This window comes from Seriola aureovittata, chromosome 8 (assembly GCF_021018895.1).
Source record: "Seriola aureovittata isolate HTS-2021-v1 ecotype China chromosome 8, ASM2101889v1, whole genome shotgun sequence".
NCBI classification, from domain to species: domain Eukaryota; kingdom Metazoa; phylum Chordata; class Actinopteri; order Carangiformes; family Carangidae; genus Seriola; species Seriola aureovittata.
The window spans coordinates 5,192,227-5,218,792 of record NC_079371.1 but is presented as its reverse complement, the minus strand read 5'-3'; the positions used below and the strand labels follow the sequence as shown (position 1 = coordinate 5,218,792).

Genomic DNA, 26,566 nt, shown 5'->3' with positions numbered 1-26,566 from the left:
TATTACAAACTAAAATTTTTGTAATAAGTCGCGCCGATTTTAATCAGTCATTACCAAACTTTTTGCCAGGACAGAGGAATAATCGACCTTAGTTAGGGCGAACTGAATTTCGTACCTGGGTCCAAGCAGCGAATTAATTGCAGTAGAAATCCACAGGGGGGAGTGATAGGACCACAGCCACAGGAGTCAGTAAAGCTCCTCTCAACATCCAGACTGGAAGCTTCATCTCTCAGCCGAGCGAACCTGGCCAGGCTGCCCGGGTCCTCACTGACCAGCAGCAGCCAATATACTGCATTTCTGAGGGGGTGGACCAGGCTTTGGGACAGTGACGCTAATGTGTATTTACTCACCCGTGTATCAGTGGGAATAAGGACGGGAGGACAGAGCGATGTCTGCGCCGGGTTCCACTAACCTGAGCAGCTCCGTCAGCTACAACCAGAACTCAACACCGAACGGTGGAGCTGCGCCCCCCTATCAGAATGGTAACACAGGCCGGGTGATGCGATTAGCCAGACCGCTAGTGTTAGCATGCTAACGCTCTGTGATGCCAGATAATTTGCCGCTGCGCTGAGTTTTTAATTTTTTAAACAACTGTCCTCTGGTATTAATTATAACAGTGACATTATGTATAAATTAGGTCGACGTGTAAAATCGCCAAAAAAAAGTGTTTCACCCAAAGCTAATCAGTTGCTAACGCTAGCTAACTTAAGAGCTGACCTAGAGACTGAAACCTCAGAGAGATAGCTGCTAACGTTAGCTATCAAGCGAACGCAAAGTGTTAGCATGATAATAGCTGTGTGACAGATTGCGCACCATCATTTCATAGCGTTCATTTTATACTGAAGCTCTAATATACCACCTCCCAATTTATTTTACACTGAAATAATCGGGTTTTATTTATGACTGTTGTTGCTGTAAGGGATGCATATTCAGTAGAGAGCTAACTGGTTTTAACCCCCACTGCTGAGGTAACAGCTGCTGATGAAGCTTGTTGCTTGTAGTTAATGATAATCTTCGTTCAGTATTTTATTTATGAGCTTTGTCCTACTGGCTTGACTAAGATGGGAGGAAGTAGGACAGAAATATTTGACACTGAGCTCATTGAACTTGTATTTAACCGCTTCCTCCCTCTTCCCAGGTCCAGCACAGACATACCCATCCATGTATCCACCTACAGGCTACTATGGAGCCCCACCTCAACAACAGAGCTACCCCACCATCCCTGCCCACTCCACTCCTGTTCCAAACAAAGCGCCCATTACGAACAGTGCCCACAGTGCTAACTACTACCAGAACAACCATCAGCAGCAGCACCACCACCTCCCTCAGCATCATGTAGCACCCTCTCCATACAGTGCTCCCCCGAGCTCTGCCCCTCCTTCTCAGCCATACGCCACCCTCCCTTCTTCAGCACCTCCACCGCCAAACACCCAGTACAACCAACAGCCATTCCAGCAGCAGCAACAGCAGCAGCATCCACCCTATGCCACTCCAGGATCGTACTATGGACAGCAGTCGTACCATGCTCCCCCAGCACAGCAGCAGCATCCCAGTTTGGTTCCTGCGCCAGCCAGCGGTCCTGGAGCTCCTCTCTACCCCATTGTTTCATACCCATCGGCGCCAGGAAGTAGCCAATATGGCACCCTGAGTTCCTCGCAGAGCACCTCCACGCCTGGAGTCATGCCCATCCAGATGGGTGCACCCCTTCACCAGTACAGCACCTCTCAGCCAGCCTCCACGACACCAGTGCAGCCCGGGTATGGCGGGGGTCCTCCCAGTCAGATGGTGCCAGCGGTCAATGGTCAAGGAAGCACAGGTAGGTGTGACTGTTTGTGTTATGCTGAGGCTGATCAGCTGCTTGCTGGAAAGTGAGAAATTTTTCCTTGACACTATATGGATGGATCAGATATTTGTGAATCTAAAAGTAAACATTCAGAATTCCTAGAAAGTTAGTTTTAGAGTTGAGAAGAGAAGCAGCCTGTCATTTTTAATGGACATTTGATTGACAGATATTTAATCCTTTAAATGCTATTTGTAGTTTTTAGATGTTTAGTTAGAGAAACACCATTCTCCTGTTGGAAACTTCCTACCTTTTTTTATGTTCCTCTATTATGCCCTATTTTTGCTGCAGCTCAGACCACAGTCCACCAACACTATCACCAAAGCCACAAGGCACCTCAGAGCTATGACTCCTACGGCAGGGTCACTCATAGCACTGGTGGTCCAGATGGAGAACGGCTGCCCTCAGGAACCCCCTCCACTTCAGTTCATTCCTCGCCGGGCCGCCACCAAGGTAGCTATGAGATTCAGATGTTTGTTTTTTTTAAGTTTCTAATAGAAAACATTTCAGTAGGTTTTCCGGGGCTTCACAAGGGAGTAACTTAAGAAATGTGCCTCAGCATCAGTACTGCTCTTCTTTCAGATTGTTTGTACTGATGAACAACAGCTTAGAAAGTGTGGAGTGTTTTAGATATGGATGTTAGTGATATGCTTTTTATATTTATGTTTCTGTATGTATAAAGATGGAAGTTGACAAACTATTATTATGCAATTACCTAACAGGTATTAGATAGTTTAAAGTTCTCTTTTGTGATTTTGAAAAGTTGGCACTGAAAACCCTTTTTATGTTGAAATGTAAACATTAATACATACGTATGCCAGTTTCCTGTTTTTGGTTTCATAACCTGGGGAAGGAGCTCCACACTAGTACACACATTAGTTTGAGAAGATTTCCTTTTAATTGATCTACATACTTGAAAAATGTCATGAAGTGAAAACTTTTGTTCTAACCTGCTTTACTTTGGTGTTTGAACATAAGTTCATTATAGAGATAAATGACAGCTTTTGGTTTTTCTGTGCCCAGTGGTCTGGTTTTTTGTCTAGTGCAAATTCTTCACTGAGCCGATGTACAAGTTGAATGTTTGAAATCCTGCTTGAAGTTTACAGTGCAGATGTGTGTGTGTTTGTATGGTTTAGATAACCACAGCTGCACTTTGGAAATGTACCATATGTAGTCTCTTACACACAAACACAAACACACACACACACACACACACACATACACACACACTCATACACACTTTCAAATGTGCAGGTGTGAGCCTTTATACAAATTCAAGGGTTTCATGTTGGAACTCACCGCCTACCAGTAAGCTGCTGGTTTACTTTGGTTCTGACTGGTGAATTTTTTCACTGTTACCTTCTTGTGCAGGTTCAGACCAAAGGACTCTTGCAGCAGCTTCACTTGCATTTAATCATTATTTGGGTTGCAAAGCAAATAGCCTATCGAAGCTTTGCATAGTCTGTCCATGTAGAGAGAAACCGAAACGTAAGAACCTCAACGTTTTTGCAGATGTTTCACTCTGTGTTGACAGTAAAATGTGTCTAAATCAGTTTCCTCTGTCCCAGTGATGATAGCCTCAGGCTACAGAAAACATGTAATACAATAGCAAGAGAACAGCAGCACAAACAAAGGACACACCTAAATAATAGGAATGTATTATAAGACCTGCTTGGTTTTCACGATTATTTCCAGTGGTGAATTAGTGTGAAATAAAGTGATGAAATTATTCTTATCTGGGTTGGTAACACTGAATGCAGCTTTTATAATTATTGTGGCAAATTATTGTGATGTCATTTGCAGCATTTTTGTTACATTGTGAAACATTTGAGTAATATTTGTGAAGCTGCAAGATGTTAGGGAACAAAAAATTTGGTGGAGCTCGTTGAGTAATCCACAGGCTGGGAGTAACCTCTGCCTGTGAAAACAGGACTGAGGGAAATAAAGTCCCTCAGGAAATGACAAATCTTCAAGTGCTCCAATCATTGACACATCTAGAGATATCTAATGCACACACGAAACCTAACTGCACATGTAAGCCTTAAGTTGTTAGTTTGTCTCCGTTGGACATTTTTGTACCGGCTTCTCACTTGGCCTCTAAAGTTTTACTGGTTTTACGTGTAGGCTTTGATACAGAGTTAATGTGAAAACACGCCTAAGCAACATTCCTGATTGTGAAACTAATTCTTCTTTCATTGCCAAAAAATATCAAAACATCTTGGCCTGTTTATATTTTGGGGTTTGTAAGTGTTACGCACAGACAACAAAGATTATCAGTGATGTCCTCTGTGTGGTCTGTCTGAGAAAATGGGCAACCCGCCAGCTACTTTGATCAGTGATCAAGTTCAACACACCACACACACTTAGACACACAACATTTACACAAATCAATTGGAATGAAGTGTACTGCATGATCACCGCCGTCCTGTCTGCTGTCGATCACCCGGTCTTGACAGTTTTCTTATGTACCTCTCCGACTCCCCCCTTCCAACAGGCATGCAGTATGGATATGTTGCTAATAGTGGAGCTAGCTCTGCCTCTGCCGCCACCTCAGGCCCAGCAACAGCTCCCTCGTCATCCAGCTCTGATGATGATGAGGAGGAGGAGGATGAGGATGAGGAAGCAGGTCTGCTTTAGCTTTTACCTCCCCCATACCCCCTCTTGTACTGCTTCTTCAAAACTCCCTTCAGTTATGTCTTAAACCTTGCCATGTCCCTAATCTTTCTTTAAAAACATAACTCTACCCGTCACCTTTACCCATTTGTGCGTTTCCACCTCCCATTCATGCAACATCACTTTTGATCGTTACCGCTCTCCTGTTCTGTGTCTGACAACTGTCACTTCAGCTCCACATCCCAACTCTCTCAATCAGTTTGCCACCCATCATCCGTACCTTCTCCTCTCTAATAGGCTAATCAGATTTTCCCTCCCCTTCCTGCTGCCTCCTCAACAACAGCCTTCCAAAGTTCACCTGTTGTTCACCATCTTTCCCCTTCACGGATATCAGTGCTCGTTCTAAATGTTGAATTCATCTTTTAAACCCTGCTCTGTTGCTCTATCATTGACTGACTGACATGAAATTTTTATTTCTCAGAAAGATAAACAGGTAAGTAGGTTAGCTTTTCGGTCTGTCTTTAAAGCCTTCAGCCATGTTCTGCTTTTCTAATTGTCATGCAGTGGATGCTTTCATCCTTGCATGCTGTCTAGCTCGCTTTCACTTAGTAATCACTGGGATATGATCATCCGTCTGAAGTGCACCTCCAATTACCAACAGCCGTCCAACTGTGGCTGCTGGTGGGAAAAAAAAAAAAAAAAAAATCAATCACGTTGTGTTCTTTCTTTCAGCCTTCCTCCGGCTATAGAGCTCAGATAGAAGTAGCCGACCTCATGCCCTTGGATATGAGTTGGAAATAGATTTGATATTGGAATATTGAGCTCAGTAAGTCTTATGAAAAACATTTTCTTATAAGGTGTTTGCTGCTGAAATGATTCAGTTTGCAAATAACAGAAAATTAATCCACAATATTTTACGTATAATTAATCATTTAAGTCATTTATGAAGCAGAAATACAAAACATCTTTTGGTTTCATCTTCTCGACAGTGAGGATAAGCTGCTTCTATTGTATAGTAAACTTTATTTGCTTTGCAAGCTTTTTATGCTTTTATAATTTTGCATTGGTTTAGTGTTTCAGACTGTTGAAGAAAAAGGCAAATTTGGGCCCAGTGGAATTGTTATGGGCATATTTCAGAGTATTCAGACATAATGGGCTAAATGATTTAATTGTATATTTGGCCTGAGGAAGACCCTGTTGGCAATAGCTTGTTGGCACTTTACCAAATGTGCTTGACTAAAAGAAGGCTTTTAATATATTGTCTCTCTTTGTTGCTTAGGAGTGAAGAGTGATTCTTATTTATTTTAAAAATCCCCATTAATCTTACTTGCATTGCTTTATGATAAATTAGATGACTTTAAATCATCTTACAGAAACGTTACTAACTTCATAGATTCAATAGTAACTGAAATGGAGAAAGTAACTTCTACTTCTTAAATTTGTGGCTGACATAATACTGTTCTCTGTTCACTCTGTCTCACACATACGCATGTTATGTACCACTCAGGTGTTCTGCGGATGACTATCCCTCAGGAGCTGTGTCATCAGCCAGAGGTTAACAAGTTTTTAAATATAGCCACTCCTCTGCCGCCAGGTGCAGGCTCTCTGTGTATGTGTTTGCTGACTCGCTCACTCCCCGTGAGCGAGCACGGGCGAAGATTTTGTCAGCTACCCAGCACTCATTAGCACATCACTTAATTAAAAGAGAGGCTTGTTTTAGCTTTCAGCTTTCCCCTCATGATCTCCCCAATTCTCAGTGGTGTTGCTCGGTCTTACAGAGGTCTTTGTTGTTGATTTCTGGATGTCATGCTATTAATCCAAATCTTTTTTTTCTTGAATATGAACATTACATTTAAATGATCAACCAATGTTCCACAGTTGTGCAGACAAAACTCTTCAAATCTGTAAAACAAAACTTTCAATAATAATTACAAATACAATTTGCTTGGAATCATTCATTTGATGAGCAGAATTATGTAAAAATAAGACATTATGATCACGTCAGCAGGATGTCATTATCACCCTGTCCACATGGGCAACAATGGCAATTAAACATGACGCTCCTAAGTAGACCGGATTTATTCGTTTCAATTTACTAACTTTGAATAAAAAAGTTAATCAAGAAAGAAGGAGAAGCTATATTATATATATATTAGATATATTATTATTATTATTATTATTATTATTATATCCTTTTTTTAAACAGGTAGTCTAATTGAGATTGGGATCTCTTTTTAGAGAAAGACCTTTGTACAAAAATAAACATATACAGTTTATAAACAGACAAATTCATGGGCATTAAAAATAGACACACAGATATTCCCAAACATAGATTATACATTTAGCCACATTTCAAAAAAGCATGTGCAAGTGCGATTGTAAATACACAATTATAACCTTATGAAATATTCCAGTTACACTTAGAGCTGTAAACCTTAATTGCTAAAAGTGTGAACTGCACTTTCTTTATATTAAGACATTAAATCTTCCCTGCTAGTTTTGAGATGAACACTTCAATTCAAGACACATAACAGCATTTTGATTTCTTTGCTGTGCCTTGTTTTGTTTTTGCCAAACCTGCTGAGTCATCCTGGCACTGGTGCCAAAATGCTGAGTGGTGTCTCAAGTGAATGACATCAAATGCACTTGTTATCAAAGCAGTGCTGTGCCCAGTCTGAGTTCATTAGTTAAACACATGTTGCATTTTGTAACACACATGATATCTATGTATTCCTGGTGAAAACTGAAGGGCCCCCTGCAGCACCCTTTTTCACTGTTGACAGAGACTGTAGATAATCAGATCAGTGTCACTGGTGAGAAACAGATTAGAAAGAGCACACTGTCGACCACAGTGTGAATGGAGCTTTAATTATCAGTAACGAGGAGTGGCAACAGCCTGGGGGCAAGCCAAGTGAAGGGCTTGTGACTAAAGATCTTGAAACCAGCTGATGAGGGTTAGAAGAAAAAGGAAATCAAAAACTGCAGAAGAAGTTGCAGCATGGGCAACGCTAACAATGAACGGGTTTGTTTTACTCTTGATAGTATCGTCTTTATTGTTCTATGAACTGCCAGAACAAAGGAAGAGGAGGACATGTCAGAAGAATCTTGGAGAAGGAGGAAGAGGGCTTAGCTGTCCTGGTGTCCTCCTCCTCCTCCTCCTCTTCTAGAGCAGATAATCCAGTAGTCTGTTGGTCTGATTTAGTCGGAGATAATTGGATCCTCTCCTGTCCAATGAGCTCTCTGCCACAGGCCTGTCATGTCTTGGTTTGCTGTTGTTGATCCCTCCTTTTGGCCCACATGCATTAACGGGTTCATTGAAATATTCTACCCTTGTAATCCTGTTGGAAATCCTATTCATTATTGCACACGAGAGGAAAAACAGTGGCTGCAATAGATCATAATGCATTGCATCTACAAGATTTACATTTTGCCTTTGACTCAGAAGGTACAGTGGTAAATGAGACAAGAAATGCGAGGGCAGAGATAGTGGGATGGCATGGAATGAAGGCTGGACTTGAACCGGGGGTGTAAGGGTTTAATGGAATGCACCATAAGCCACCATTATACTGTATCGACTAGACTTATTGAGTTTCTGAGATCTGAGTAATGGCTGCTGCTGCACTGCTTCAATTTCTTGCCTCAGTCTCTCTGAGCTGTTGCAAGGCCTTCTGGGAAATGTATGAAATCACTAACTAAGGGTAAAAGTCATGAAGCTGTTTGAAGAAAAGCGGGTAAAAAAAAAAAAAAAAAGAAGCTGCAGCTAGGTCGGCAACCACTGGACTTAACTACCTAACTGTATATAAAGCAGTTGAAAAATGCTGCTGACACAGTGATGCATCAGTATTAATCTAATAATGTCATATACTTTACTGCATGAACGCTTAATATGATGCTTTAAGTGCATTCTGCTGATGGTCCTTTTTATACTTTTACTTCAGTAAGATTTTTAATGCGGGACTTCCTCAAGCACTGTTGTGAACAAACACTTCAGTGATACTCACCAACATGCATCGTTGAGGTCAAACAAATGTGTCTCCATTTCCTTCCTAGCAAATGTCTTTAACACCTGCATTGTTTACATCAGCTGGTCAGTCTTCTTCTTCCTCCAAACCTTTTGCTGGCATTTTTCCTTCCAAAGTCATGAGTTAAAGAAAACCCAAAACATTATGAATTGTGTAGTAGAGAATACCGAGGGAGAAACTGTGTGTATCGTAGACTATGGGGGAAATGAGATGGAAACTAAAGTAAGTAACAGTGAATCAAAGACTGAGTGACAGAAATCGAGAGTTGATACCATAATATTTATAATCTTTGGCTATTCTAATGTAGCTATCCTCCATATTTTATCTCGGCTGCCACCATATTTTCTGTCCTCAGAGGCTGCGGCGTCCTTTCATCGTGTTTTCTTCCCTGTATTCACTCTGCCTGCTCTTTCCCTCTCTTCTTCTCTGAGCCCAGAGGGAGTCCAAGTACAGCACACTTCATGGCCAAACAAAAAAAAAAGCTCCTTTTCATTCTCGTTAATGTTTCATCTTTTTGTTCTTCTCCCTCTTTCCCTCCTTTTCCCTCCTTGACCATCCTTCCTTCCCTCTTCCTTATTGACTACATTTACAGCTGCTGTCCTCCATTCTCTTTTTAATCTTCCTATTTTATCTTTCAGCCTTTCTTTCGTTCTTTTGTCTCTCTTACTTTTTATTTTTAGCTTTTTTTAGTTGTCCTTTGTTGTACTTTTTATTTAGCTATCCCTCTGGGTCCTTGTTTATCTATATTTAATTCATTCTTTACTCTTCCAGTTCTCTCATCCAGTCTTTTGTTTGTAATTTCAGTTTTTAATTCTTAATGTGTGTCATTCTTTCTCTCTCCTCTCCCAGGTGGTGACACTTCCTCCTCCACCACTGGCAGTGCCTCTCCGGTGCCCAACAGCTATGATTCCCTCGAAGGAGGCAACTATCCAGGTATATCTTCATCATAGACATATTACTGTAAATCTAAATAATAGGCATATACACAAATCTATCACATCACAAAGCGCTTAGCAAGGCCTGCTGCCCCTGTGAGTTGATAGTTTTATTAGTTTTGGCATTGACCTGCTGCTTTTATTGAAAGTAACTCACAGTGAGTGCAAGGGTTCTGTGACAATATCTATTTATAACTTATATTGTAAGAGTTTAGAAGAAAGTCTGCACGACACTTTAATACTCCCCTAACACTGTTGATAATGTGCTCCCTATTTCAGGCATCAATTTTAAATATTTCTTGAATTAAATTTGATTTGCATTTTGGAGACAGGGTTTGACTTTGGTGATAAATACACCCAAAAATCATAAAGGTGGTCAAACAGTGTTACTCAGTGTTTCTGAAACAGAAAATCAAAAACAAATTGACACAGCAGGTTGATTGAAAGTGAAACTAAACAGTCAGGGAGTGTCTGAAAGTTGTTTGGATCAATATAATTACATGTTTTTCTACTTTGAAATGAATTTAAAACATGTTGTAGCAAGTTAAGCATGTGCATGCACACATGCATATTTCCCAAATAAATATCATGTATTCAAACTTTATCTTTGCATTTAATCATACTAACACTGAAAACCACTTGTGTGTTTCAAATATACATCACATTACTTTAATGCTGACCTCTCTGTCCTCTTCAGATTCTATGCCACCTTCTAATGACATGACCAACCAGGCTCAGTCCTATGGTAGCTATGGTTACCCCAGCATGCAGCCAGCCTATCGGCAGGGACCGGCCTCCCACAGTGACTCTTCCCCAACCCATGACCTGTACGGCCAGTCGAGCTACCAGCAGTACTCCCAGGTGAGGCCACAGTTCCTGAGAAGTGTTGACTGGTGATTTCTTATTGTGGATTCATTTAATGATGAGCAATTATACCAGCCTGGATCCATATCTCTGTCAGATATTTTGTTTTTGTTGGCCACAGCTGTTTTCAGAGAAAAAAAAAGCAGTCAAATCCCACTGTATGCTTCCTGATCAGCACTAAACAGCAGACAGGCACAGTTACAGACCAGCTGGTGATCATAGTAGAACATTCAGCAGCTGAAGAGCCAGATCTTTTCCATAGCACTTGGTAGAGACCAAAAACAGCTAAAAGAGAGTGACCATTGAACTTAAACTTGCCAGTTGTCCAGAAGTATGACTGTAATTGAGTGATAATGTTGCTTTGTGGCTGGATTTGTAAATATGCAACTGTTTGGTGACAAATTTGGTGACAAATCATTTTAAAAGGTGATGATATGCAAATATTGTGTTCAAAACCCGTTTATACTGCCCCCAAGTGGCCAAACATATCAGTACAGCATTTGCAGGTTTAAGGATGAGGATGAAGCTGCTGTTTTTTTTTTTTCTATCCTGTTCATTATAAACAAAAGTTTCAACAAATCAATGCCAGTTTTATCTTTTAACAACTATTAATGAAGTTATTGACGCTTTCTCTCACTAATCTTTATTGCAGTTTGGCAGTAAGTTAGGCTGATAGTTGAATTTCTTATCTTCTCTTGCAGAAGTAGAAGTGTTCTTGTTGTATTTCAACACCAGGCTGGATTGATCACAAGGGTATAAACGTATTATTTCTCCTTCTGCCCTCCCTCTTATTCAGCCATTTCCGAACCTGTCCCAGCTGTCTGCGGCCCTGGGGGGACTGAGCGGGGTGCCAGAGCTGGAGGTGGAGGCCCTGAGGCCAGTCAACCTTCTGCAGGAGAGGAACCTGCTGCCCCCCAGGCCCTTGGAGGCCCCTGAACCCAACCTTAGCCCTGACCTCAGGAAGGTCAATTGCAGTCCACAGTAAGTAAAGTGTAGGGGATCTTGACTAATCTTAGCTAAGGCTACAACTGCGATTAAAGCATGAAATTTTGCATTTAAGTTCACTGTTCGATTACCAAATAAAGGCTTGTTATCTACCCAAGCATCTGGGTAAAATAAGGCAAAACTGAAAAGATGTAAAAGCCAGTGAGTGAACGCAGTGAGTGCACATTATAATTCAAAGACTTAATGAAATTCAAAGTAGGATATGTGTAATCTGTAGATGTGTTATCTAACCCACTCTTTCTCTCTTGTGTCTCTGCTGATCAGGACCTTCAGGTGTACACTGACTAGCATCCCCCAGACCCAGGCTTTACTCAACAAGGCCAGGCTCCCTCTGGGCCTTCTCCTTCACCCCTTCAGAGACTTACAGGTATGAGCGAACTATAACAAGCTCAACAAAGTGAAACATTCAGACAAAAAGCTTTTGTCTCGGATAGATTTTGCTGTCTTAGAGATAAATGAGCTTCAAATGTTTTTGTAGGGTGGTGACTAATAGGGCTTTTTGACAGCCAGGAATAAAGTTTTTGAATTGGAGCTTTAACTTTTCTTTAACTTCTACCATTTTTTCTTATAATCGTATCATATAAATTGTGTTAGGAAACTGCTGCTCTTACTTATAGCAGTTGCATTGTAAAGTTTTGCAGAACTTCTTTTTTTTCCTGATTTGTGGTGAGAGTTTTGGTGATAGCTGACGTTAGTCTGGTGTGGTACCACACACTGAGATTAAAAACCATCATTGCAGGCTGCAGTTCTTTTCACTTCTTCTTCCTCATTACACTAAAACACAAAATATGCTGCGCAGAAATAAGGATCCCTCCACAGGCTTTGATTAAATTAATATTCGTATACCAATGCTGTCCAGTGGAAACCATATCTTCAAATTTATTGTTTCTTTATTAGTTCAGAAAAGTCTCTCACTTCTTAAGCCAATAAACAATTTAAAACCCATTGGATTGTCTGAAAAAAGTCTGTAGCCCATGAATGTATATTTTATATTTCACTGTATTTTGCTTTCAGCTTGTAAAAGTTGTGGATTATTGCTCTTTTCTTTGCTTTCTTTGCTCACGATATACTGAGACAGTTAGGAGTCTTCTGTAGAGCGTTTGCAGCTGCAGTGACAGCAGTACAGGAGGACGATGATAAGATGAAGGAAGATTGTCGTGAGTGTATTTATAGAGGTGTTAGGTCACGTGGTGTCAGAGAGCGAGCTGACGAAGAACAGCGATGCACTGATACCACGTGAAAAACAGCGATAGGAGCCAAACGCTGGTCAAAGCTCGGAAGTGGCTGGAAACTTTATTTCGCAGCAACAACTGCAGCCTGTTGGACGTATTCTGGCTGTTCTAACAGTGTAGCAGGCCTGAGAAAACTGGGAAAGGGACAAGTACATTTTAAAGCCATTTGTAAGGGACTCGCTGAACAAAAATAAGACCTTGAGAAACACTTTAATTCGTATTCATGTAGTAAAACAGCTCAACAACCTTGGAACCATGTTCAGGTTGTGCAACAGTTGCCAATTCCCAGGCGCTACTGCTTTCTCTGTAACACCATGGATACAGGTTTCACAGTCACCACGTGCTTCACACTACTACACTTGCCAATTTCACACAGCACAACGCTGCTGTTGTGATCATTTGTTTTTGAAATGTAAAACAGAGATTCGTTCTCCTCACACACTTCTACCAGAGTCACCTCTAAATCCTGGAACCGCTGAGAATTTGTTTTTGAAAAAAAATAAAGGCAGTTATGAATCTGCTTTGCTTCATTTTTCAAGCAGATACTGAGCTCACGTCGGCATCAGAGCTTCCTTGCCAAGGGTGTAACAAATGATAATTTTCTCAATTGTTTGGTCTGTTCAATGTCAGAAAGTAATAAATATGCAATATAAGAATAAAAATGCAAATTTCAGCTCAAAATATAACTTCTCAATTTGTCCAACAAATGAAGAATCCAAAGATATTCCATTTAGAATGATATAAAACAGATACATTTCACACTTTGAATCAACAAATACTTTCTGCTTGTGAAATTACTGTAACGATTAATGGATTTTCAAAATAGTTGCCAGTTAATTTTCTGCTGACTGACTAAGTGATTAACTGACTAATCATTTCACCTCTAGTGTTTGTTAAATTGCAAGAGAAATCAATTAGTCCAACAATAGACAGTGCAGCTTTCGTGTGAACTGAAGAATAACTATATAATTGATAGGTTCTAAGGTAAAAGTGTAGAGGATTTACAGCGACCCTGGTACAATCACACAATCATAAGAGACGGACGGGGGAGTGGGTCAGACAAGACTGCAGCTGCAAAGATTTGTTCAATCACATTCTCTAAGAAACAAACAAAGCTTCTCTTCAGTCGTTTGTTGAGTCATGAATAGTGGAATGTTTGGAAAAGGTCATGATTGAAAGTGGAACGAAAATGTAAAATTTTGAGGGGAAAAAATGGCGACTATGGTTCAGGAGGTACAGCGGGTCATCTGCTAATCAGACGGTTGGTGGTTTGATCCGTGCCCCTGATGGCTGTTCGATCAGTTTGAGTGTGGGTGTGATGTATGAATGCGCTGTATAGTCTTTAAGACTAGGAAACCACTACACTAAGTGCAGTCCATTTACCATTTGAAACACTCATCTCACAAGACACATTTTGGTTTTTTTTTTTCTCCTCTGCAGCAATTACCGGTGATCACTTCAAACACGATAGTGCGCTGTCGCTCCTGTCGCACCTACATCAATCCCTTCGTCACCTTCCTGGACCAGCGCAGGTGGAAGTGTAACCTCTGTTACCGGGTCAATGATGGTAGGAGTCCAGTCAGAAGTTATTCTCTACATCTTCTTCTGCCTCATGTTCTGTTTTCAGCTGCTCTGTCCTGTCCTATATGTTTATTAATGTAATATCACTTTGTGTTCTGCATAATTTTGCAGATGTTTCACTCGCTTTTATTCTTTCTTGTTCAGTTCCAGACGAGTTTATGTACAACCCAGTCACCAGGTCGTATGGCGAGCCCCACAAAAGACCCGAGGTTCAGAACTCCACTGTGGAGTTCATCGCCTCCTCAGACTACATGGTAAGCTACGTCTGTCCTTCTTGTAGAATAGTGAATTTTTATTGTATAATGTTTGTTGTGCAGTTATGAATTTCCATGTAGTGTGAAAGTTTGTCCACTAGAGGGCAGTCTTGTCTTGCTGCTACGACATCTGAAGGCTATTGTGTGCACACTGCATGAACTTTAACAGACAAGAGAGTGTGAGGCGAAGCTTTACTGAATTAATAATGAAATTAACTCGTGCCTTTTCACATCCAGTCAGCTCTTTTTAAGAATGTATCAAGTTCATTACATCCCCACTGATGATGTGTTTTTGTTCTCCCAGTTGCGACCTCCTCAGCCGGCGGTCTACCTGTTTGTCCTCGATGTGTCTCACAATGCAGTGGAGGCAGGCTACCTGAAGTACCTCTGTGAATCACTTCTTGATAACCTGGATAAGTGAGTCATACTGATATATTTACAACGTCGCTGGTTGATTCTTGCAGTAAAGCACAAGTAAAGAAATTTAAATTGTCTACACTCTCTAATATAAGCAGATGTTATAAACAGCTGTCACAGCCTTTTCCCTGAAATACTTTTCTTTGGGCTTTCTATCTAAACCAGTTCTGACAAAAGGTAGTTGTGTGCTTCAGGTTGCCGGGGGACACACGCACCAGGGTGGGCTTCCTCACCTTCGACAGCACCATCCACTTCTACAACCTCCAGGAGGGACTGTCCCAGCCGCAAATGCTGGTGGTGTCTGATATAGACGGTACGTCTGGTAACAGGAATCAGGATTTAGATTTCACATCATCAGGAGGGAAAGTAACTTTGCTGTTTTAACTGCTGATAGTGGGTGGCAGCAGTCTCCAGATATAAATAAAGATTATTTTTCAAGAAATCTTAATAGATTTATCACAGAAAGTATTTAATACTATTTATTTCCAGAATATGTTCCAAATTAATTAGAGTATTTTTAAATTACAATAAGAAAAGATGCTAACTTAAGAGAGGCCTATAAATTCACCTGAAGTTGCCACCAGTTGATGTGGAACATGACATTTATAATAGTATTTTACTGGGAGCTGAGGTTTGGGGGATTTTAACTTCATATCTCCAAAAGACTTCATATCCCCAGAGGATGAGAATCCACATATCTCCACGATTATATGGATCACATATAAGTTTAATGATTTAAATCTTGGTCGAATTGTTAAAATAACTATAGAGAAATTGTGTTTTATTTATTGCTATGTAATTTGCAAAAAGGATGAAGCACTAACCTTGACTTTAAATTGCATCCTGATGTTTAAAATGAGTTCAATTACTCACAGTCAAGTGCTACTGGAAGAGAGCAGCTCTACCTGCCGTCAGTAGGTGGTAGGATTGGGAACGTGTCATATTTTCATACGATTTGAACATTTTGTGAAACTTTCTGCTTTGGTTTGTGTCGCTGTTTTTTTTCTTGCAGATGTGTTCATACCGTCTCATGACAGTCTGATGGTGAACCTGAAGGAGAGCAAAGAGGTAGACTGTTCTTCTCTTCATTTTAGTTCCTTTGAGTCTTCTCTCTTGTCCCGATCATTTCCTTTTCTTTCTTACATTCCTGTTTCTGTTCCCTTCATTGTTTCCTTTCTTCCACCTGCTCTTCCCCTCCCTTTCATCTCTCTCCCTCTGTCCTCCATCCATCCATTCTCACCTCTGTTCCCTTCATCTTCCTCATGTTCATGCCCTTGTCTCACTCTCTCCCCACTCCTCTCCTCATTACATTTAAATAAAGTCTTGAATTTAATGAAAGTTCTTTGTGTCCACCTCCATTAGTTTCCTATTTCTCATTTAAATTTCTCCCCCCTCCTTCTCTTCCTCCTCCAGTTGGTGAAGGACCTGCTGACCTCGCTGCCGGCCATGTTCAGTCAGAGCAGGGAGACCCACAGCGCCCTCGGCCCAGCGTTACAGGCCGCCTTCAAGCTCATGTCACCCACCGGGGGCCGCGTCACAGTTTTCCAGACCCAGCTGCCCACGCTGGGTGCTGGTATGCTGCAATCAAGGGAAGACCCCAACCAGCGCTCGAGTAGTAAGGTATGAGCGAGAGGGCAGATATTTTACTGTTTTAAGGCACTTAATTGTGGTTGTAATATAATATTTTTTGATGGATGAATTTTGGATTCGGTATGTGCTGCTGATGATCGTAGTGTCCTGTTCCCTGTGATTTATGATTCCTAAACCAAATCATATGACAGATGAGAAACAGCTAAATTATGTCTCTTCCACTGCCCCCCCCACCCCCCACCCCTACTGTGTGGATTTATAATTATTGTCCTGGGATTTTTCAGTACTGCCATATTTATATTCCTTCCACAACCCGCTGTTATTACCAGCCACAACATCACAATTTGATCTCACATTTCACTTTAGACACCCTGCCAAGAAGTTACTGCAGTGGTTTCCAAAAATTAATAATACAAACTAAGAATAGAGTTCCTTTTTAAAGAACAGACAATCACTTTCCATAGAAAAGGCTTAAAAATATAAATAAGGAAGCTTTGGAAAATATACAAAAAAGGGAGGCTCTTCATCAGCCAAATTATGCGCCCTCTGTCTCCATCCTTGTACAAGTTATATCATAAATCATTTTGTGGATATTTTCAGTCCAAAAACACCCTTCCTAAATCTGGTGCTGGTGGTTTCCTCCTCTACTTTCTTGTAACAAGTCTGTATCTTCCAGGGAGTGCAGAATCTCGGCCCCGCCACAGACTTCTATAAGAAACTCGCACTGGACTGCTCAGGACAACAGATTGGGGTGGATCTTTTCTTGCTCAGCTCCCAGTATGCTGACCTCGCCTCACTGGGTAATAATGCCTACGTCCAAAATTCACACTCTTTAGTCACTCTTTGGTCAGCTGGTCTGTTTATTCCAGTACATTGATTCAGAATGAAATGTCTTTACATCTAACGGATCGGTAACGAGGTCAAAATTAGTGATTAATGTGAAAGGCTACGTCAAAAACTAATGACTGAATCAGCCTGAGGTTTTCTTTCTTTTACTATTCTTCTCTCTTTTCTGCGTCAAATAGTCACTTTGGGTTTAAAAGGTGGTTTTTAAAAGCTGGTCGCTTGCTCTGTGGCACAGATTGATTCAGGATTATTACTGGAGTCCATTGTAACAGCTTTGAATCTACGATGACTACATCTGCAGTCTTCTAGAAACTCCTTTCAAGCTTATGTTTGATACTCAAGAGATAGATTTTCAGTGGAGCATCTCTTAAAGCATAATGCCCAAATTAAAATGTGTGTGTGTGTGACAGCAATCGTTTGAGAACCACTAGGAAAGTTTGTACCCTTCTATAGCTTGTAAATAAAAAACCTTTCTTCTTTCCCTGCTCCTGTTCTCCAGCTTGTATCTCCAAGTATTCGGCGGGCAGCATCTTTTACTACCCCTCCTTTCATTACATCCACAACCCGGCACAGCTGGAGAAGTTCCAAGGAGATCTCGAGCGCTACCTCACCAGGAAGATCGGCTTCGAGGCGGTTATGAGAATACGATGCACTAAAGGTAACTGGATCAGATGTCACTCGCACTGTCCCTCCAGACATTTGTTATCCTATATGACGATGTTACTTATCGTGTCACTTAAGATTAGGTAACACTTGGTTGGCAGCTGTTATTGACACTGGGTTGCCTGGATGCCTCTTACCTTTTAACAGGGTTAAACATCTGTGCAATTCCACAACCTGCTGTGTGATATCTCGTCTTTGCATCTGTTTACCTGAACATGTGGTGTACTTTTGCATTTCAGTTTTGTTTGTTTTTTTTCTGCAATTGTTTTGCATAACTCTTTCAAACCTAATTGTTGTCCCTGCCCTCCTGTCTGCCCCTCAGGTTTATCCATCCACACGTTCCACGGTAACTTCTTTGTGCGCTCCACCGACCTGCTGTCCCTGGCCAATGTGAACCCGGATTCTGCCTTCGCTGTCCAGATGTCAATCGAAGACTCTCTGGCAGACTCATCACTGGCCTGCTTCCAGGCTGCTCTGCTCTACACCTCCAATAAAGGTACACAAGCTCACACACACTTTGATCGTTGTGAGGGAACGTCTGCGGGTCACTGGCCAAAGTACATTCTTCACTATTTCAATACGTCTGAGTGCCATTTAAGACTTTTACAAGCTGACCTGCTGCAGCAGCCGGCAGGAGCAGCGTGTAGTTATTCTGGCTGATTTCCTGGGTTGAACATGTGGAGCAGAGTTACTAATGCTTATTCCACAGTAAAACACCATTTGATGAATAAAGGATTTAAAAAAATATTTGGATGCTGACACATGACCCTCAGTTGGTCAAATACTAATCCTTTTGCAAATGGCTTTTTATAGTTCATTTAACCTACTTAGCTAATGTAAGTGTGATGCCACTGCATTGTGAAGTTTTTTTCTTTGCTTAAATCTCTTTAATCCTCTCTCTGATTTCCAAACAAGTAAAAAAACAAAAAAAAAAACTGCAGTTTTACTGTCTCTGATCATTCCTACAGGAAAGAGGCGTATCCGAGTTCACACTCTGTGTCTGCCAGTGGTCAACCAGCTGAGTGACGTGTACGCTGGGGCTGATGTCCAAGCTATCACTTGTCTGCTGGCCAACATGGGTGAGTCTCTAACAGAAACACTTAAATGTCACATTATTTTTAAGTACGTTAGTTTGCCTTGGAAAGTATTAACTTATTTTGCCCACATGTGAAAATGTTTTTAAACATATTATCAAGCACCAGAAGAAAATGTTGAAAACCAATGCTGTAACGTTTCAGGCCTTCGCCATTGGTTCCCATTCATTTGCATACAGGAATGTACTGAATGGAAACTTGGTTTGCTGTGTTGAGTTAAACAACTCAAGCAAGTTCATGCACGCAAATGATTAAAGCTATTACGTGGGGGGAAAAGTAGATGAAAAGATCTGAAACTCTTTGGTATGGTTTGAAAATGACCAGTGTAAAGAAATATGACAGTGTTTAGTTAAGGATGGCAACATTTCAAAAGGCATCACATTGAGTTAACTGCTTAGGAGATGCAGGAATTTGCTGCCTTTTCAGAGGTGGACTGCTCTTCTTCATCCCGTCTTTTCTGCTTTCCTATTCCAGCCATCGACCGGTCGATATCATCCAGCCTGTCGGATGCTCGGGACGCCCTGGTGAACGCGGTGGTGGACTTGGTGAGCGCTTACAAAAGCAACGTGTCGAACCTGCAGCAGTCGGGCCTCGTCGTTCCCGCCTCCATGTGCCTGTTCCCTCTCTACATCCTCGCTCTGCTCAAACAGGTGCGGCTTTTTTGACAGGAATTGGCACATAAAGACACAAAAGAACGCACAGTAATCAAACCTCTGCAGCTACATGACACATCTTAGAATATAATTAGAACTGCATTTACATCATCACTACACACCCTGAAAACTCTACCTGAGGTGCAAAATAAAAAAGACAGACTCCTACACAGTCGCTTGCTCTATTCATCCACCCAGAACTTCATCATCCATTCATACATCCAGGGTGTGTTCACGTTCAGACACAAGCTCACACCCTTTGTGTCATCTGAGACAAAAACCCCTAAAGGTCAGATTAGTGCACACCCTAAACCATTCATGGTCCCTAACGGAGCAAATGAAAATAAAAACATACCTGGAAACAAGAAAATCAAATTAGATGCCATCATCTATGGACTGTTATTCTTGACGATTAAATGATAAACCATTATCAGTCATCATCTTGATTCCTCCTTTATTCTTATTTGATGCAGCCTCTGTTTAATCCACCTTTATTAGAATATATGGATCTGCTTTATTAGTATTTGTCAGGGTTATGAGCTTTAGAGGTTTTTAAGAGTTTGAAATTGAATGAATGAATACAAAAATAAATCTGTGTTGAAAACATTTCTCTCCAGAGAGCGCTGCGGACGGGCACCAGCACGCGGCTGGACGAGCGGGTCTTTGCCATGTGCGAGTTCAAGACGCAGCCGCTGCAGCAGCTGATGCGAATGGTTCATCCTGACCTGTACAGGCTGGACAACATGTCAGACCAGGTAGGACAAGACTGAGCTAAGCGGTATTCGGATGATGAGTCAGTTAAGTTGGAGTGACTGGATACACCCTGTTGAACAGGCGTTGAACTTACAAGAGTCATAACCAGTGGTGGAGGAATGATTGAGATCTTTTACTGTTAAGTTAAAGTAGCAATAACTATTACAAGTAAAAGTCCTCACTCAAATAAAAGTACATTATTAGCAGCAACATGTACATGAAGTATCAAAGGAATCGCGCAAAATGGCTTTCAGAGTGTCGTTTATCATATTTAACATTGTGGTTATTATGTGTTTATTATTATTATAATGTTCAGTATTATGTACGATGTTATCATGTTAAAGGTGGAGCTGTTTTGTATGTATCTTAATCTGAAAAGTAAATAGCAACTATAGTTATTAGATAAATGTAGTACAATATTTATAAAGTAGCATAAAATGGAAACAGTCAAGTACAAATACTTTAGTAAAAATACTCAGTTACATTGGTCGCAACATTTTTGTTACTGTCACTTTTTGAGTTAGTTAAATAACTAAAAGGGAAAGCCTTCAGCATATATCTTTTTTAATTATTTGGAAACCTTGGGTATTTGCATGTGAACCATTGAACATCGTAAACCTTTGGAGCATTATTTAAGTTTCTATGGAAACTGGAAAACGACTCTCACTGCACACATTAATTACTTTTTACATAGTTTTTAATTGAAGTGATTCTTCTTCTGATATTTAAAAAACAAGAGATAAAAACCTAATCTGTTGCTGCGGTTTTGTTGTGACCTGTAGGGGGCGCTCCATCTGAACGACACAGTGGTTCCACAACCTCACCTGCTCCACCTGTCCGCTGAGAGGGTGAGCAGAGATGGAGCTTTCCTCATGGACTGCGGAAATGTAAGATTTCAGTATTATTATTTATTCATAAAGCACGCTACAGAGAAAGGAAATTAAGTTTATTTCTCCTCATGAATATTTTTTCTCTTCTTTTGCTACGAGTTTGGAAGTAAATTAAAGGCTATTGCATTTTGGCCTATAAGAAGGAGAAGTTAAGGATTGGGAAAACTCTCGTGTTTTCTCGTTTTGAGCCTCAACAAAGCAACAACAGCTGCGTCACCACTGCCAATCTGAATTTTAGTGTCACATAATTTAATTTAAAGGGGATTTCCACCCAAACCAATAAAATACAGAGGGGAAACTGAATCATTCCAGTTGTTGACAAGAAAGAATCCAATACAAAGACAGTGAATATCAGTCCTCAATGTCAGTTATACCAGTATACTTGGTATCTAGTGGTAAAACTTCCAGTTTCCAGTTGTTTGTAGTTGCTGTTGGTATTTGAAATACTGTTGTGTGGGTGGGTTGTGATGTTGTCGAAACTGAGAAACATCTAAAACAAAACAAAAGATTGATTCAGTTTCCTAAAGGTCCTGGAAACAACATATCCTTCAAATCTGTCTGTCCATCAGTTTTTAATTCTTTAACTCTTACTATAAACTTTGATTGTTGCACATAGAGCTGCAACAATTGAAAAAGGAAAACAAGTGAAAATACAAACATTTGCAGATTCCAGCCTCTCAGGTGTGAGGATTATTAATTGTGCATTTATTTATGAATTTATTGATCTTTACTTAAGATCAGGAAAGTGTGATCCTCTGTGCTGACGCTGCTCTGTTTCTGTCTGCAGGTGTTTTACCTGTGGATCGGTAAATGCTGCAATGAGATGTTCGTACGAGATGTTCTGGGCTGCCCCAACTACGCTTCAATACCCCCCAACATGGTGAGTGAGACAAAAGAAGCTGCACCTTTCCATTCAGCAGGAGCAAATTAAAAATGATGCTTTTTATTCAGTCTGTTCAGGGAGGAGGTTTCGTCCACATCCAACGTGTCAGGAAATGAACTGTGATTAGGGAAGTGGCTGTATTGTTGTACGTCTTGAGCGGACAAAAAGATCCACCGCCCAGTTCCAGTTGTTGCATGAATGATGCAATCCAGCATTTTACATGTTCCCTTGAAAATGAGTCACAGCTTTACTCGACAGTCAGAGAGCAACTGCATTTCTGTCTGCATTGTTAAAAAATAACTCGTGCAGCAGAACAGATTTGCTGGTGTAGCTTTTTAACAAACCGTCCAGCTACCTAGAAAGCTCTGTCATCACCGCACTGTGGCCGCGATGACAACACACAGAACAAACAGCAGCTGTCAGCACTTGTTTATGCTGTTTATTTTATTTTTCTACTAAGAGGTCACTGCGTCCCAGAGCCACCTACTCACAAACCACAAGCGTATTTCTAGATGACTGTGTGACTCAACGTTTTCTGTTTCCTATCTGAAACACGCTGCAGTGAAAACAGCGTTGTTGTTGATGTTGTTGTTCTCGTCTCTTTCTCAGAGTCACATTCCTGAGCTGGAGACTCCTCTGTCCGAGAGAGTGCGAGCGTTCCTCGACTGGCTGCAGGACAACAGAGCGTTCAGCTCAACAGTACACGTCGTCAAGTAAGCACTGCCGCACATCTGGAGTAACATCTGACGTTAATTAACACTTAGCGTCCAGCGTGACTGAACGCATCTTCTCATATCCAGATGCAGGATTTTAGAAAGTGTGAGAGGGTCATGAGGCGGGCTTTATGTACGTCCTGATTTATTTATTTATTATTTATTTTAAGTCCATTGCACCTAATTGCATTTTGCTTTTGTCGACACACCAACTTTTCCATTTTTTTTTTTTTTTTTTTGGTATGTCCTCTCTGGTGGATGGAAACCTGCCTATAAAAGGAGGCGGTTTCTTCTCTCTGTCAGCAGCAACATCAAATCACTGCAACTGAAATCATTTTCACTTCCTCTATTAACAATAGTAGTAGCTGCAAGAGACGTGAGGAGGTTTGCCTGTTAGAGGCTCTATTGTTGGTTCATTAGAAAGAAGAGAAATTTGGGAGATGAATGTTTTTTAGATCATTTAATTGACGTTACTTTTCCTGCTGCTGTGAAATCAGTTTATGTAGAGAGAGCGGAGAGATACTTATTATTGTCAGTTTTATTTATTTTTTAGGACATTGAAATTACCACACAGTCCTCGCTTTGTTCTTCACCCCATCTAAAATAAATATAAAGCCAAAATATAAAGCCAAAATGTTTTACATTAAATGCTGTCAGGTTACCGCGACAAGCTACTGAAATATCCATCAGATAAAATTATAATTTGTGGTGTAAACAATTTAGAAGCACAGATCACCGCGTATAGAGGTCACAGGTCACATCACACTGTAGCGGTATTGCTGGGACATGGCAGCTTTGAGATAAGCAGTAATAAGGATATTCATTTTGTAAATGTTTTGATGGTTAAATTCATAAATCCACAAAAAAAATATGTTCTAACAGGAGCTTTTGCTGCTTCTCTCTCTATACGATGGGAAACTGAATATATTTGAGAAAGTTTTGGGCTGTTGGTCGAACAAAACAAGCAGTTATGAAGACGGCTTCTTGAATTGAGACATGTTTCCATATTTTTGGCATTTATTTTCTTTAATGTAAACTATTAATGAAAATCTAGTCAGCCCCTTTATGAGGGGGTTACAGCTGTTGGCATTACAGTTATAGTGTGTGTGTATATATATATATATATATATATATATATATATGGAGAGAGAGAGAGTATGCATCTAAACCACCAGGCTAAAAAGAATGAGACGTTATGTCCCATAGTTTATTTGTCGCACCCTGATATCTGACAGTGATGAGCTTGTTCTTGCCAGCTCTCTGAAAAAAATGTCCTCACATTTCCAGCGAGCTGTTCGCCTGGCACTGAACAGAAACGGGGTGTTTCATGTTAAAGTTGAAACCTTCTCCCAGCAGGGGTTGAGGTTGACAGAAAACTATTTCCAGTGTAAACACATAGTAAGCAGTGAGGTCACAGATGACAGTGGTAGTAAAGGCTTCCACAGGGAAGGTATTGTTTCTGTATTATTTCTGTTTCTGTTCTCTCTCTCTCTCTCTCTCTCTCTCTCTCTCTCTCTCCTCCCCCCTCCTCCTCCTGCTCCTTTGTGGTGATGCATTGTTGCTCAACTACATGTTGACTCCACAGTGTTGTTGTGGAGGAGGATTGTTGTCAGTACAAATGGACTGACTGGTAGCTGAAACAGTGAATAAACAGTGCATGTGATAAGGTGGGAGGTGAGTTACGGGACTTGATCTAAAATTGGAATATAAATTAAAGTTGAAAATGCAACAGGAGCTCTGGCTTTAAACCTCATTCAAACCTCTTCCACCTCTGATCACTGATGGGTCTGGTTGGACAGAAGTTGCACCTGCAGCCAAACCCAACAGTGATGTCCCAGAGGCCCTGGAGTCCACCTGCACCTGTGCATCACTGCAGCAAGGTGACAAGTCAAACCACTCCAACTTTTCTTGTGGATGCTGTGCAGCTGAGGTGCAGTACCATCACCCCGTCCTGTGAGCTAACGCAAAGTAATAGTTTGGGTTATTTGACGTGGCGTTGTGTGAGGTACTGATGCAGTCGGTGTATTACAAAAAGTAATTGGCTGTTGTTTTGACATCAGAACCAAAATTCAGGAATTGTATTGTATATGTAGTATATAAAAATCGCCTTTCATAGAATCCATAATAACAAACCAGGCTCTGCTATCACTTTAACGCTTGTCTTTGTTTTGTTTTTTTCTTCTCCTGCAGGGACGATGCCTCAGTTAAATCCACTTTCTTCCAGCACATGGTGGAGGATCGGTCAGAGTCTGCTTCTTCATACCACGAATTCCTGCAGCACGTTCAGCTGCAAATGTCCAAGTAGGCCACCATCCACAGCGAGAGAAACCCTGGCCGCTAGAATCTTCAGACCTGGTGCGAGGAAGGATTTCAGCCTCGTAGAGTGAAAATTAGCGTTAGCCAAATGACGGACAACCATCGCTTCCTCAGACCAGTTTTACCGAGGTGGGTTACCTCCCCTTCCTTTTAACAGTCTTATCAAACACATCAACCCTCGAAGCTCATTGGTCAGCTGTGATTTGACCATCAGAAAGGGAGGAGGGGAGGGGGAGTCGTTGTGGAGAAGAATAAAGATTTACAGGAAAACATGAATGAAGGATTTGTCACACGCTCCTCCAGCGTCTCCTCGCTGCCACTCAATTACTGTCAAGCCCCCGGTTATCCCTCCGTCAAATCCATCACTCATGAGAAAAGAAGGGGAAAGAAAGTCGAGCCAAGAAGATGCCACTTCAGTACATTTTAGTTTGACTTGTTTTCGTGAGCCTCACATGTAGCTAGTGCTGTCCTTCTTTTTTTATTTTATAATTTATTCCCTTCCTCACTCCCTCGGTTTGATTTTAAGACACTTTTGAATACACTGGAGAACAGAAACAAGAATTCCTTCTGTTGTTTTTCGGCATGTGCTTTGAAAATACGCATGTCACCGTTTTTGTTTGCTGCTAGTCCCGAGGAAAGGCGACGACGACCGGGAAACACGATTCAACGGTGGTCGGACGTTTGAAACCCACGCCATCGGCTCCGCTCCCTCTTCTCTCCGCTCCGCTTTGTGAACTGGTTTTTGTCGAGCTCAAACAGAAACAGCCCCCACTGTCAACAATCTTATTCTCATTTGTTTTATTTTTTCCAGGCGCTAACTCGAGTTGCTCTCCACTTTGTAACTATTGAGAAGAATCTTTTATGTGCGATAATTTATGAAACAGCTTATTAAATAAAAAACAAAAACAGAACTCTGCTTCTTTCATATGGTGGTGGCATTGATAAACAGACATTTGTGGTTTCAACAGAATTATTTTCTATTGGTAACATTTACTGTCAGGCATCTCAAGTTCCCACATTTTCCATCCACAGACTTGTCAGTGGTTCTAATTTCTGCTGAAACGGGCCGATGTCGCTCGCCATTCTCAGACATGTCACTTTTCAGGATATTGACTAACTGCTCTAATGTTTCGACACATTACCATTAACATCTGCAATTTCCTCCACCTCACAACTCTGATCTTCTGACTACTACACATTTTGTAAGACCCAACTAAAAATACTTTTTGACCAGGTTTATTCACATATTTATTTCATTTTTTTTTTTTTTTTTCGGTAAAGAGTAATTGTCTGTATTTTTCAGTATAAACTAACTGAAAATCTGAACCTCTCCTAACTGCATCAGTAAACAATTAGGGTCGGGTTCTACTAGTTTATACCTGATTGATCCGCCCCTCCGGTG

At 40.9% G+C, this 26,566-nt stretch overlaps 1 protein-coding gene across 2 annotated transcripts; it reads left to right on the top strand.

Moving 5' to 3' along the window:
* Window positions 1-194: 194 nt before the first annotated feature.
* sec24b (SEC24 homolog B, COPII coat complex component) lies at window positions 195-26,075 on the top strand. 2 transcript variants are annotated; one of them, XM_056383250.1, is made up of 24 exons: window positions 195-482; window positions 1,139-1,816; window positions 2,132-2,293; window positions 4,335-4,466; window positions 9,325-9,408; window positions 10,108-10,271; window positions 11,071-11,255; window positions 11,544-11,646; window positions 13,952-14,078; window positions 14,237-14,346; window positions 14,651-14,763; window positions 14,958-15,076; window positions 15,776-15,831; window positions 16,177-16,383; window positions 17,030-17,153; window positions 17,699-17,857; window positions 18,185-18,358; window positions 18,831-18,941; window positions 19,431-19,606; window positions 20,227-20,364; window positions 21,145-21,249; window positions 22,040-22,132; window positions 22,745-22,848; window positions 25,039-26,075. In XM_056383250.1, the coding sequence occupies exons 1-24, from the start codon at window positions 389-391 to the stop codon at window positions 25,151-25,153; spliced, it is 3,633 nt and encodes a 1,210-aa protein (XP_056239225.1). In that variant the 5' UTR covers window positions 195-388; the 3' UTR covers window positions 25,154-26,075. The 2 variants fall into 2 exon arrangements, with proteins under 2 accessions (XP_056239225.1, XP_056239226.1); XM_056383251.1 differs by lacking the exon at window positions 4,335-4,466.
* Window positions 26,076-26,566: the final 491 nt, after the last annotated feature.

Excerpts from the sequence above, each read along its gene's own strand:
- sec24b (XM_056383250.1), top strand. The coding sequence starts at position 389 with ATGTCTGCGCCGGGTTCCACTAACCTGAGCAGCTCCGTCAGCTACAAC. Across the intron at positions 14,347-14,650 it reads TCGCCTCCTCAGACTACATG|TTGCGACCTCCTCAGCCGGC; the intron begins GTAAGCTACGTC and ends TTGTTCTCCCAG. Across the intron at positions 14,764-14,957 it reads CTTCTTGATAACCTGGATAA|GTTGCCGGGGGACACACGCA; the intron begins GTGAGTCATACT and ends TGTGTGCTTCAG.